At 38.3% G+C, this 14,086-nt stretch overlaps 4 protein-coding genes across 5 annotated transcripts; 1 reads left to right on the top strand and 3 right to left on the bottom strand.

The window, feature by feature from the left end:
- Positions 1–29: 29 nt before the first annotated feature.
- LOC106336585 (pentatricopeptide repeat-containing protein At2g35130) lies at positions 30–3,437 on the bottom strand. Its single transcript, XM_013775449.1, has 8 exons — positions 3,308–3,437; positions 2,963–3,150; positions 2,658–2,890; positions 2,317–2,566; positions 2,097–2,245; positions 1,817–2,022; positions 1,590–1,714; positions 30–723 (listed from the first exon to the last, which is right to left on the bottom strand). Coding segments are annotated over exons 1-8 (1,773 nt in total). The 5' UTR covers positions 3,310–3,437; the 3' UTR covers positions 30–103.
- A 1,490-nt stretch (positions 3,438–4,927) lies between these two features.
- LOC106342037 lies at positions 4,928–8,440 on the top strand. 2 transcript variants are annotated; one of them, XM_013780816.1, is made up of 5 exons: positions 4,928–5,051; positions 5,166–5,200; positions 5,764–6,068; positions 6,160–6,276; positions 6,398–8,440. In XM_013780816.1, exons 3-5 carry the CDS (start codon positions 5,766–5,768, stop codon positions 8,105–8,107), a joined length of 2,130 nt encoding a protein of 709 aa, XP_013636270.1. In that variant the 5' UTR covers positions 4,928–5,051; positions 5,166–5,200; positions 5,764–5,765; the 3' UTR covers positions 8,108–8,440. The 2 variants fall into 2 exon arrangements, with proteins under 2 accessions (XP_013636270.1, XP_013636269.1); XM_013780815.1 differs by having other exon boundaries at positions 4,939–5,200.
- Positions 8,441–8,469: 29 nt separating this feature from the next.
- On the bottom strand, positions 8,470–9,673 carry LOC106342036 (protein EXORDIUM-like 7). The gene has a single exon (XM_013780814.1). It carries the CDS (start codon positions 9,616–9,618, stop codon positions 8,575–8,577), a length of 1,044 nt encoding a protein of 347 aa, XP_013636268.1. The 5' UTR covers positions 9,619–9,673; the 3' UTR covers positions 8,470–8,574.
- Positions 9,674–10,613: 940 nt separating this feature from the next.
- Positions 10,614–13,773, bottom strand: LOC106342035. The gene is made up of 6 exons (XM_013780813.1): positions 13,587–13,773; positions 12,779–13,336; positions 12,561–12,704; positions 12,238–12,478; positions 11,268–11,768; positions 10,614–11,192 (listed from the first exon to the last, which is right to left on the bottom strand). Exons 2-6 carry the CDS (start codon positions 13,280–13,282, stop codon positions 10,834–10,836), a joined length of 1,749 nt encoding a protein of 582 aa, XP_013636267.1. The 5' UTR covers positions 13,283–13,336; positions 13,587–13,773; the 3' UTR covers positions 10,614–10,833.
- Positions 13,774–14,086: the final 313 nt, after the last annotated feature.

Here is a 14,086-nt window from a genome sequence, read left to right as displayed (position 1 = left end):
TAAATATCACTTTCTGATTGATTATGCGATTATGACATTAGACCATATATTATATAACATGAATAATGTACATACACTACTGTTCATAAAGTTCCAAACTTTATCAAGTAGACACAGCTAATGACTTAGCCACTAGCTTTGGGACAAGAGAACTCACAGACACATTCTTATGCATTGTCCTAATCACTTCAGTAACCTGTTCCACTTGCTCCTCACTAGCACAAGCCTTAAGAAGCACCTTGGCTGTTCCTCCATCAGGCACACAACCCGAATCAATCATCTCCTCAAATATCTCCAAACACTTCACATAAAGCTTCTTACTCGAGTAGCCACCCATCCTCGAGGTCCACGTCACAACGTCTGGTCTCAGCTTCCTCTCCTTGACCTCCTCGAAAAGCTCTTCGACTCTCTCCAAGTACCCGGCTTTGCCATAGACGTTGATCAAGATGTTGTACGTGCTTATATCCGCCTTGCAAGGACCGTTCTCCATCTCGGCTAGAGTCTTTTCCATCTTGGTGAATTGTCCTAGCCGGCCGTACAAGTTGAGCATGCTGTTTAGTACGAACGTGTCTGGCTCTACTCCGTTTTCGCTCATCTCTTTCACGATGGCTTCGCATTTTGTCACGTCTCTGGCTCTGGAGTAAGCTGATAGAAGCAGCATGTGGGATTTCATTGTTGGTGATATGCCGAGTTTCTTCATTTGTTCGAACACAGCTTCTGCATCTGGTTTTTGAACACACACAAATATATTAACTGAAATCGAAATTCGGACCTCAACCCGAACCGAAAAAATAAAAATCCATTTAAACCGTTATTAAAAAATATCCGAATGGGACTTAAGAACTAGGTTCTTTCGCATTTGTGTACAATTCCTCCGAACCAAAATTCGAATTAGAATCCAAAATTAGTAAAATATGTTAATTTTTTCACAGACATTTTATATATGTTTACGTAATTTAGATTTTTTAAAGGGTTTTAAAGATTTTCGTAGTTTGTTGTATTTGTTATTCCTTCCGTTTCAGAAAGATAGATTTTCTTGCGTTTTCACACATATTAAAAAAACACATTAAATCACTATAATAAATGTATCGTTTTCTGCAATTTTCAATATCTTTTAACCAATAGTAATTCAATAAAATCAATTAATTTTCTTGAAGTTTACAATTTTTTCATAGAAAACACAAAATATATATCTTTGTGAAACAATTTTTTTTTTTTCTAAAAAATCTATCTTTTTGAACGGAGGGAGTATTTTGCATACTTATAGTTATAGTTAGTTTAGATAGTTTATCGAATTTTTAATTAGATTTGTGAATAATTTATATATTTTCAGTATTTTTTTGTCAAAATTTTAAGCTAAAAAGGATTTCTACGCAATTTCAGAGATATTGATTATAACCCAATCAATTGAAACCCGAAAGTAACCGAACCGAAACTGACCCAAAAATCCATATGGAGCTTATGAGCATAATATAAAAAATCCAAATATCTGAATCAACTAAGCCGAATTCGAATGGGACACAGAACGTCCACCTAATCAGAACAGAGAATGTATGCAATGCTGACTCCTAATGTTTACTGTGTGTTACCTGAGTGAAGACCTGCTCTACCATAAGCATCGACCATGATGTTGTAGGATGCTCTGTCTGGTTCACATCCCATATGTTGCATTAACGAAAAGATCTCAGCAGCACCATAGGGATAACCTGCACGACTGTCTCGAGATATTGAGGATGTTACATTTAAGGTGTTAAATGATTTTCTTGGCATCATCAGTCTGTAGTGGGAGGGTAATATACGTTTAATAACTAATCACCTGTATGCTTCCATGAGAGCGTTATAGACATATACATCAGGTTCAAGCCCATCTTCTTGAAGCTGCTCAAAAACTTCCTCAGCTTTCTGACAAAGACCTTCTCTAGCAAATGCGTTCACTAGTGCTGTGTATGTGCATATGTTCGGTTTACACTGGTGACTTCTCATTTCACAAAACAACTTCCAGGACATGTATGATTTACTTGCCTGACAACAAAACGCAATGAACGTGAACATGACATCTCCCAAAAAAAAAAACTATGTTCACATGAAAGCTAAACCTTTCCGTATAAGTTTATCATCAAGTTGTATGTCTCAGTGGTTGGTTTGCACCGTTCCCGCTTCATCCTCTTGAAAACATCGATTGCTTCTTCTGTGTTTCCTTTCCTCTTCATTAACCCTTCAATATATGCATTGTATACAGTAGCACCTATGACAAGACAAGAAGATGTTTATTAGGTACCAATGCAAATAAAACATCAGAAGATGCACAAAACATACTTGGAGTAACATGATGGTTCTGCATCTCGATTAAGACGGCTTCAGCTTTCTCTATAAGCCCGGCCAAACAGTAAGCCTTTACAAGAAGAGCGTATGTGTCTTCCGTAGGCACGCAGCGGGACTCAAGAAGCTGTACATAGAGTGATTCCGCATCCTTGTACCTGAGCTTCTGTCCATAAGCATCTATAAGCAAATTGAAGCAGATTACATCAGGCTGAAAGGAGCTCCTCCTTAATATCCACTCACACACCTAACACAAGAACGTTAGCTTTAGCCATTTAAGACAAGTGTCAACATTCAGATGTACAGACAAAACTGAAACTGCTCCAAGAAAAGCTAACCAGAACAATGGGATCCCATTTCTTGTTCAAACGGAGCTGCACAGCAACGTTGATTAGATCATCCCAAGAGGCATGTGTAGAAGGAAGAGTTCCAAGGACATCAGCTACTTTTTCAGGATCAGTTTCTCTTTGAATGAAGCTCAGAATCTTTTGAGCAATGGGACTCAGAACAGGAAAAATCCCATCGACAAAACCGGATCCATACTTCCATCCTCTCCCCCTCAAAGAGCCACCTTACATTGAAAAGACAAACATTCAAATCTTATAGAGCATCATAAAAAGCTGTCTTGATGTGAGAGCCTTACATCGTCTCCTGGAGAGTTTCTTCTTGTTGAATCTTTTTAACTTCCCGCGTTCGTCTATGACAAACCCCTCCTTTCTACAGCTTTTCACAACCCCACCACCATTGAAATGCGTCACTCCAAACCTCAAATATCTCTGGAAGCTACTGGTGTCAGTGAAAAGGCAATTCAAAGCGTTTCCAGCTACCAACCTGCCAATCAAAAGTCCAGTTGAGTGCTTTGTTTACTCATCTTTCTAAACCGGGAAACCAAACACACTCAAGAGGGATGTAGGGAACTTCAAAGTAGATAAGATTAACCGGCACAATCTCAGAAACCAGCGTGAGAGAGTGAGAGTTGGGTTCTTACATGACCAGAGAGATGTGGTGAGCTTTTGAATAGTGCTCTTGTATATCTTGATATATACTCTTCTCCTTCTTGAGTTGTTGTTCATGGAGGATAATAAGTCGCAGGGATGAGAGTATCCGTTAAGTAGAGGCTCAGGACTCGTAAAGGTTTTCACTTTCATCTTCATTTTGTCGTCTTGCTTTTCTTATTTGGAAAAAGAAATACAGTTTTTTTTCACACTATAGTTTTTGAGATGTCTAAATAAAAGTCATTTTCTTCCAGGAACAAATCATTTATATCAAGATCATAGTTTTTAAAATAAAATATAGAAACTTTTCAAATATTAAAATTATGTCATTTTAAACATAATTTAAAAAAAAAATGATAGAAGAATGAAAACTAACGATTTTTTGAAGTGTTATATGTTAAGATATCCTCAGTTGTGTTATTTAAATCAATTGCTTTAGAAAAATCTAATTTTGAATATTTTTGTTTGTCATCTATTGCATTAATATTAGTACTCCCTCTGTTTTTTTAAAGAGTGTCATTTTAGATTTTTTTATTGTTACATAAAAAATATCGTTTTAGATTTTTAATAAGGTTTTTACTTATTTTCAGCTGAATATTAATTATAAAATGCATTGATCTAATAAATAAACCTATTTATCTCAAATATCATTGGTCAATTAGAAAACATAAATACATTTCAATCATTTTCTTAATATGCGTGAAAAAATGTATAAAATGTATAAGTAACACTATAATAGAACAGATGGAGTATTGATTACTAAACATCATTTTACACAAAACTGGTAAAGGTTTATAACCTTTCCAGATTCGATAGCCACGTTGAATACTTTTAAATACTGAAAATATTATGAATTTTTGAAACTACTTCTACTTAAAAACAAATTTGTTAAAAAAATCTGTTAATTTTTTTTTTTTTGAAACGCAAAAGAGTTAATTAACTAATCACATGTTTTTAGTGTCGATTAAAGTCAAATTGCAGCTAACAGTCTACAGAAAAATTGACAGATATGTCACTCTTATGATATTTTTCCTGTGTTATTTGGTAGATTGAAAGTTGCTTTTGTAGTACTAAAAGTTTAAGAGCTTTTGTGATATTTTCTTATACGATTATTCTTTATAATTATGTCTTAATTAATATATTAATATTGGAGTTATCAATCACTATTTTTATTTTTGGTAAAAAATATTTTATATTTATTTTCTATGATATCCAGTTATTTATCTATTTTTAAACTTTAACAAAAAAAATCCTAAGAGCATCCACAATGGGAGCTCTTAAGGGAATCTTTAGAGGGTGTAGAGTTCACTTTCTTAGAGTTTGTGCAAAAAAGAATCTTTAAAATCTTTTGATAAGGATTGATCCTTATACTGTTTACGGGTCCTATTGACTACGTGGTGACCCATGAATAATCATCTTTTTTTTTAAACAAAAATCCAAAATATCTAAGATTAATCTGAAATGCCTTTGTGCTAAAGACTCCGATGAATCTCACCATTGCGGATGGTCTCAAAGGTGATAAAAAAAAAGCTTTTGGGCCAACACGCAACAACAGGCTACGAAGATTTTGTTAATGCAAATATCCGGAATATTTATAAATAGCCGAAAGAAAACAGAGAGTCCCCTCCCCATACCGAAAACAGAACTCTCTCTCTCGATATTTGCGTTACTTTTCATATCGCCTCCTCGCTCCGATTCTCTCCCCCTCTCTTCCGGCGACACTCCCCCCCCAAAAAAGTATTAAAACCCTAGCCGCGATTTCTCATCGTCTTACTTTCGATTTTTGATTCCAATCGACTCGTTTATGGTTGTTTTGCATGTTTCTTTGTTGTTTCTTTTTTTTTTTTGTAGGGAAACTCGAAGCCGTGATTTCTCTCTCAATCCAGGTCTTAAATCCTCACCACCATTGCTAACATAACATTGCTTCGATTCTCTCTAATCATTTTCGTCGCGTCATCGTTCGTAGTAACTTGATTGTTTGATTATGTGTGAATGTTCGTTACGTTACTAACTATCGTCTTCTCTTTGAGTTTTTGTTTTATTCGCTTAACCGTTTTAGTACTTTGGCCATCGATTCTCAATCTATCTACTGTATTAGCTCTCTACATGAATGGAGGAACATTAATCCTCTCGTGTTATTGTTTAATTTTCTGTTACAGCATCTTTGTATCTGCGTGATTGTTTTGATTAATTGTGATAAGCTTGAGAGAGAGAGAGAGAGTTAGGTGAGACTTTGATTTCGTTTGAGTGTTCAATTTAACTTTCTTTTCTCTTTGTGGTGTTAGTTTCAAATGTTTGAATGATTGTTTGATTCTGGATTTCTTTTTTTTTTTTTTTGTATTTATCCACCTACTGTTTTTGGCTCTACACGTCTCGTGATTTTTACTGTGAATGTAGAAAAATTAGTCTGTTATTATTATTATTTTTTAGTTTTTTTTTTCTGCTACAGCAATGGCGAAGTATAGGAGGAGGAAGTTTCGGGAGGAGTCCAACGGCGCTTCTGGAGAGTTCCCCGAGCACGGGGCCATCTTCATGTCCAACAGCTCCACCAGAAGGGAGTGCCTTAGACGAGAGCTTTTCGGTTTGCCGATGGGTCAAGCTGGTTTTGTGAAACATGTCAAAGCTGGGATGTTTTTGTTTTTGTTTGAGTTCGAGACTAGGGAGCTACATGGTGTGTTTCAGGCTTGCTCCGATGGTGCTATCAACATTGAGCCTGGTGCTTTCTGCTCTACTGGGAAACAGTTTCCTGCTCAGGTACATACTTGGGTTTCATGTTTTTTTTTTTAATCCATAGAGTATGTTTTGGTTATATTAATATTGTGTGTTTGTGGTCCCATTTGCTTAGGTTAAGTTTACTGAGAAGTGGCGTTGTAGGCCACTTGGTGAGATGGAGTTTCGTCATGCGATTAGTGATAATTACTTTACTGCGAAAAAGTTCAACTTTGGACTCTCAAAGTCACAGGTGTGTGGTTGACTATTCTACGGTAAATCACTGCATTTTTGGTGAATATTTATGGTTTTGTCTCCACTTATCTGTGTTTGGTTAAATTATTCGGATTGTGGTTTGAAAATGTTATTTGTAGGTTCAAAGTCTATTGAAGCTGTTTAGCTTGAAGAAGTTAGAGAGATCATTGTCCACTAGAAAACTAGAAAGTAGGTTGGGAAATGCAGATGGTGGTCGCGGCTTTAGGGATCGTCGTGCAGAAGAAACTGAGGTAGATGTTGACCGTAAGCTTCCCTTAAGAGTTACATCTACAGGAGATGCTCCTGGTCGCAGGTTATCAAAAAACTATGGGTTTAGGGGTGAATCTGAAAGTCGCGTCAAAAAAGAAGAGAGTGGCTACTCCCGAGATGCGTCTGGGGTTTTTAGGAGACTGGGTGATCCCAAATCGCGTGGGTTCGAGGATAGATATGACCCTAGCATGAAAAATAGCTCTAGGACAGATGATGACGCTGATTATTCGCTAGTTAATGGTCGAAGAGTCCCAAAGAACTTGACTCACCCCGCAGGTGGCTGGCTAGAAAACGAGTACCATGAAAGAGACGGCTTCACACATGAAAGTAACCACGAGGAACACCCTACTTTTGAAGAAGATTCAGCGGTTCCTGCTCAAAGCTCAGTACCTCCGGAATCAGACACAGAACACTATGACCCTTGTAATCCTGGGATCATGGGAGGTGCAGCGATGGAAAGCTCTAGGTATGATATTGATGAAGAACCGGACTACTACATTCCAATGCCTACTGAACATCCTCAATACCAAACTAGCACTGGCATAGCTGGAGCATCTCGTTCTGAATATGAATCTAGATATGGTCATCTTGGTCATTCTCAGCTTCCTGGTTTTCTAGCTTCTGAAGATGCCACGGAGAACATGATGATGAACTCTGAGAGGCCGTCTTACCCCAGCCACAGCATCTACCCTTCCTTTGCTTATCCTTTGTCGACAGATTTGTCTCCCAACGAGGAAGTCAACTATAAAATTGCAGCATATCAACACCAAGAAGAACTTGGAGGTCATGCTTCTTATTCGGACTATAGGACGGCAAGGGATCCCAGGATTTACCCTTCTTTTGCTTATCCTTCAGAGCCAGGGGATGGAGTTGATTTGTATCAAGAGAACAGAGCTCAGAACAAAGTTCAAGATCATCAACAACATGAAGAGTTTGGCAGTGAGGCTTTTGACTCTGACAATAGGGTGATTCGAATGAAAGATGGTGTTAGTCCTGCTGAACCTGAAAGAAAGAGAGCCAGAAAAAGTGTCTTTAGTAGGCTTGTTATGCCTCCAAAAGAACCTGATGCTGAAAAGGATCCTTCTCCGGTCGCTGAACCAGTCAATGAGGTAATGGCGTTTCTAAACGAATGTCAAAAACATCTGATGGAGCAAAAAAGACCAGATACAGCTGATCTTGTAAGGTTTGTTAAACCCAAGAAGAAAAAGGAAAAGAATCATTCAAAAGAGGCACTTGACAATGGTTCGATGATTCCTTTTACCGAGACTAGTCCTGGTGATATGTCTGATTGTGAACAAGGGGTGGAACATAAGCAACCATTCATCGACTTTAAGCGTCGTAGCCAAGCTGAAAAGAGCAATCTAAATCAAGAGTGTAAAGAGAGCCTCGAAGATTCAGCTCCTCAGGACAAGAAAAGGAAGCTACTGAGGCCAAGACTAATCGAAGACGACTCGGAAAAGGATAGAGGAAACAATGATAATCCTATTGAAACTGACACGGCCCCAAAGTCAGCTAGTGAAGTCCCCCTCCTTGATCTCCTTGCACGGTTTGGTCAATAACCATTCACACTGAGATGGAAACACTAAAGGACAGAACAAGGCCTCTAGGAGAGGATATGTATCCAATTGAATGTGGACGTTGATCCTTGGCAGTTGTCTTTTAGTTTCTTCCTAAGATGAAGGTGGTCAATCTTTTTTTTCTGTATCTTCATAAACATGTTGGTCATATCATATCTAGTAGCATTGAACAATGCTTACATGCTTTGGCAAAAGAGCAGTTTCAAGTTAGGATTGCTTTGGGTTTTTTTTGATGGGATTGCTTTCAATCTCATTACTAGAATTTTGTAAATGACTTTGCATAAGGCAATTGGTGAAGAGGAATCTCAATTTTTACGATGAGACAGAGATTTATTTGTGTGGTTTATTTTTATTTCATATAGCAAAGATAAACCAATATACATGTCTCCTCAAGCTCTCAACCTCAAGGCTTCTATGGAGAGAGACAGAAGTAACAAACATTAATGTATCTAGTTCATAGCGTTTGGTCCAAAGCATCTGTTTCTAGTAAGATCCCAAACCCATTGAATCAAATATTTTCTTCTTCCAACTCCATTCACATTATACACACTTCTCCACCTATCCTTGTACACAATCCCCATATACCCACCTCCACCTCCTGATCCATACACTCCCAAACACAAATCCGCTATCTCGGTCGGCGCCATTGCATCTTCTCCTCCGTACCATCCGTTCAACATAGGGTTACTCGACACTTCCGCCAGCTCATGAGCTATCACACTGATCATCCCATCGATTCCCACCTCTCCATTTGGTGGTTTCATCTTCTCTCTGCTCACAAACCCGCTTCCTGGAAACGGTTTAGGCTGCGCAAAAGGGTACGCGCACATCTCCGGACACTGTTTCCTACTGTTCCCGACCCACACGTACGGCACCGTTGCACCAACGATGGTTGAGAAAGTGAAGTAATGGAACCCGCAGATGGCTCTGCAGAACTCTTGCATCTCTACATCGTCTGAGGTCAGGACCATGTACAAGCCGTTGAGAGAGTTTAGTGGTAGCTTGTTGGCGACGGCAGTTCTGATGATGGACTGGACAGAGAAGCGACTGAGTTGAGATCCATGAGAGTAGGTTGAGTCGTGGAACTCTCCGGACAAGACAAGTGTTCTGGTGATGTTGGAACCTGTTTGGTCTCTGTAAAGCCTCACCGTCTTCCACCAGTCGAATACTGAAGGATACCGTGCCGGTGAAGAGACGGAGTAGATGAAGTCTCTGATTGTAGACTGGTGAGTTGGGTTCCATCGACCGTACCATATGATGTAAAGACTAGTCTCAGGCGAGGATATGACCGGACCCATGTGGTATTCAAGGTTTACAAGATCGGAGGAGCCTTCGTAGTTCTTGCTTTCGTCGTAGAGTTGTCCATCGGATGTGAAAGAGAGTGAGAGGAAGAACAAGAAGATGAGAGAGATCATCTTCTCAGGGGTTTTGTTTGTGATTTGGTGAGTGAAGAACTTGGAGATGTTATTGGTGTTATAAATAGAAAGGTACATGCACTCCAAAGTAGAAGATATTAGATTAGAAACTCCATTTGTATGTAATTTTTAAGTTTTATACATTATGATATATGTATAAATCAATGAGGCTGTCGGTTAAGTAGAACTTTTAAGCTTGATTGGTGGCACTGTTAGGGTTAGACATAGAGCCCCACTTGACCAAAAGCATGTTTACCACTAATGATTTCTTGTCAAAACTAATGAAAAGAGGTACTATGACCATTATTACATAAAATAGTATAAGATCCAATATCGGAAAGTGAAAAGCTTTAGATGTTAGCCTAGAGAATAGAGTAACGCATTAACATAAAATTTCAACAGAGTTGGGAAATCATCTGGCAAGTTATTTAAATCAAAGAAAACATTTTGTATATTCAAATCTAATAGTATAACTTTTGAATTATATGCTATTCATAAGTTTTAGTAAATCTACAAAATTAACATGATCAGTGATCAAGATTTACCATCTATCATCGCTAGTCAAGTCACTTTTACAGTTTGACTAAACCAATGGAAAGTCGTTAAACCTTTAATTTTTAGATTCTTGACATAATAGTAGACATTATGCTGAACAGTTCTATATGTATTAGATTAAAAGTTTAAATAAATTTATTTATATTAATCTGTAATTGCATCTTATAGAACTTGAACAACATGTTTCTTTCTTTGTACAAAAACATTAATGAATTTTGATCAAACACCGGATTAGAACTTCTGTATTTGTTTATATTTATGTCTTATTCTAGTAAAAATAGGTTTAAGAAAAATTATCTATAAAAATTCTTTTAGAAAATTTTAAATTTTTTTTCTCAACTTGGGATCCTCCTGATTTTCTGAAATGAATTACTTAAATTGACAAAAGTTTTATCCCCGTGGAAAGCGACCTTTTTGCTTTTAACCAACCAACGCTCTTTTTCCAGATATGCGGTAGTCGGAACTGTGTTCTAATTGGCTAAACCGGAAATCAAAAGTCAAAACTTCTTAACCGTTACTCGGTTTAATGTCCCACATGGGTATTAGTATTACCTTTGAATTTCATAGAACTTATGTTCATGCAGTTCTGCTACAGTCTTCGAATGTTATTTTCGTACTTAAAGAATAATAATACTATGAACAATTACGACATAAAATTTTTAGGGGATTTAATCAATCGCCATCAAACCAAACCGAACCGGGAACTGGTAAAGGGGATCCATTTTCGGTTTACTCCCCTTAACTTTCAGCTAAAAAAAACTTTGGTTTCTTTAGTTTAGGCTCACCAAGGTGCAACGAGATGCTAACCTCATCTTCTTCTTCAGAACTGCTCTTTAAAGCGACAAGATCATCAACTTTGAGTTTCTCTTGCCTTTGACTAGTAGAAGTAGACTCGTTAAACGACAACGGAGCAATGAACACATGTTCCTCTACTTCAGGCGTTGGTTTGATAGCCTCTTCTATACGAAACTCAGGCGGTATAAACGGCTCAAAGCTCTCATCTTGTTTGTCTCCTGAAGCAACCGGGTCCGGTGGTGATGACTGGCAAACCGTTGAACCAATGGCTGTAACCGAAGTGTTTCTCTGTCCTCTAGCAGCTGCTTTACACAAAGCCAAAACCAATAAGGACATGAAAGTGTGGGAACGTAATGAAACATGAAAGAGTTATAAACCTTCGAGTTCATGGTTTGATGTGATGAGATCTAGCTCCAAGAGATCCAAAAGCCGACCAAGATCGACCCCGCTTGTCCAGTTCTCAGGTTCTCGTCCTGCTATCAGTTTCAGCCGTCCTCTGTTTGCTGTACCACCCCAAATGATCCCAACCGGTCGTGGTTTCTGACCGTTTGGACTAGTTAAGAGTATAAGGCTTCCACTGTCACCTTCGAGGTCAAAAGTCTGCTGGTTCTCACCAATGACTAGAAAATCAGTGAGGAAACAGATCCCTTTCTCGTCGTTGTATTCCAAAGCATAAGCCATAACGGTTCCAGTGGTGTATCCAGAGCTTCTTCCAACTTTAACAACTTGTTTACCGATAAGGGTATCAATAGGTGATTGCAAGTCTATGACGTGGACGTTGCCTATCTCACCTATGCCCTTTATCACTGTGGTTACATTGCTCATACTGAAATTTTCTGCAAAGGGAATAAATGCACCATCCGCTCTCACAAATGTTTCTGCATTGGGATGGATACAAAACAATGGTCAGTACGAAACAAGGATGTCCAATGTCCCACATACATTGACTTGTAATCATGGTTCTAAAAATCGGTTTAGACCCCGCCGAGGCATTTGTTGCCGTCACCTCGGTTCTATCCAAAACGATTTTCTTAAAATATGATTTTATCGGTTTAAACTGTTTAGATTTGTTAAAATCGGACTAAATCGATCTAAATTAATTTAACTCTATTAAATTAAGTAATAAAGTTAGTGCAAGTCCACAAATTTGTATATTCTTTTTGTATATTTTGATAATTCATTTAAATAATTTTATAATTAATCCAAAAACTAAAACATCTTATATAAATATAAAATACATCAATTGTTCGTTAACCCCTAATAGTTTATAATTAATCCAAATAACCCCTAGTTACCACCTAACAATTTCTTGAACATTGCTTGTGATGGAAATCATAACAGGAGTACCTGGATTTGTATCAGCAAATATGCCGTACCACTGGTCATCTGTAATAAACGATGTTGCTCTCTCAACTGCACCGAGGTAGACGCCCGGTCCAAGGCTTGGAGGTAAAGGATGAAACATTTTCTGGCTTGGATAGTCCAAATCAACTGCCACATGCCGGTTAGTAAGGAAACCGACCTGATGGTTACCGGTTCTGCTTCTCACTATAGCTCCCAACGTTCCATACGTTTCTTGGCTTGCAACCTACACAATGGAAAACAAAACTGAGTCTTTACTTTTGAGTTTTTGCAGAAGAGGGAGCAACAATAAAAAGAAGAAGAAGTACCTGAGAACCAGAGCCGATGCATGGATCACTTCCTCTCAAACCATCTACAAGTTCATTATAAACCTGTTCCTTTGGCGTTGCAGCAGGAGCACCGTAATATTGGAACTCCACAACATCTACATCGCACCAAACCCCTCCAGGACCCTATTAAGAAACCAACACATCACCTATCATGCTCATGTATGTAGAATGGAATTAAATTTCAAAGATAACTAAACCTCAAGAGCGGAAGGAAGACACTGCATTGGATTAAGCCATTGCCTATGAACTTTCCTAGCAACAAACACGAGAATCGCCGGAGTATTTGTCAGAACACCACGCGTGATCCTGAACCCAACTGCAGTACCAAGACTAAACCGGCGCAGGATTTTACTATGAAACGCTCTGATAGTCATGAGCTCAAGCAAGGTAGTGGCTTGCTGTCCTGAAGGCAACCTCCCAACGATTTCAGGCAAAACACCTTTCTGGAGATTAGCAAAGTAGTTAGCTCGGTCTTCCACAGCATTGTTGAGGCGGCTGAGAGTAGGCCAGGAGAAGTAAGGGGCGTTGCTCTCTCCGTGCTGGATGTTGAATGCGAATGGATTAAGAGAAGATGGGCTTGAAGAGGACGGAAGACTCATGTGGTTGCAGTGATGGTTGGTTCTCGCCAAATCCGAAGCAGAGTCATCTGATTGAGAAGAAGCTGACTGTCTGAATCTCTGACCCCAACCTCCCAAAGTCATAGCTTTTTAGCAATCTCTACTGAAGCAAAACAGCAACACCGTAACGTCTCAGCTCTGTAACAAAGGAAGAAACAAACTTCATCAATGCTTAACACAATAAAAAATGGTATCTTTACGAATATTAATAGCAATAAACCCAAATCGTGTTCTATGAACCCTAGAAGTGGAATTATCTTCAAAGCTTTGAACTTTACAATCGGAAAGAAAATAATACGCAAATCTAAACAAACCCAGAAGCTAAATCGTTCAAAACAACAAAAACGATGATCTGAATCAATCGATCAAGTGAAAGCGCGAAACTCACCTACAGGACAGTTCGTGGGAGTATCCGAGAGAGCTTCATGGGGAGAAGGGAGCAAAGAGGGAGAGTTAGCAGGGATGAGAGAGAGGTAGCTGCTGCATTTAGAGGGGAGAGAGAGAAGAATGGAAGAGGAAGAGGAAGAGGAAGAGGAAGAAGACGAAGGAGAGATAGCAATGGCTGCATAATAATAATTTTATTTGTTACTGTTGATTGATGGTGGTTGTGTATACAGTAACAATACAATTATTTTCCTTTTCTTTATTTTGTCGACGCATGGATAATTATTATCTCGAACAAGGAAGCGTGTTTTACGTATGTTAACACGTGTGTGCCATACTGGATCGATATTCGTAATTCGGATTTCGCCGATTCGTACTAAGATTTATCTTTGTATCTCATCGTGAAAAAAAAAAAATATTGTTGTCTTACCAATCAAATCTTTTCTTTTGGGTCAACAGACTCAAATCCAATACAAAAATTATATACTTTTAATTTTTACGTAT

Source organism: Brassica oleracea, chromosome C4 (assembly GCF_000695525.1).
Source record: "Brassica oleracea var. oleracea cultivar TO1000 chromosome C4, BOL, whole genome shotgun sequence".
Lineage (NCBI taxonomy): Eukaryota > Viridiplantae > Streptophyta > Magnoliopsida > Brassicales > Brassicaceae > Brassica > Brassica oleracea.
Note: the sequence above shows the minus strand (reverse complement) of the source record. Positions and strands in the feature narration are given on the sequence as shown.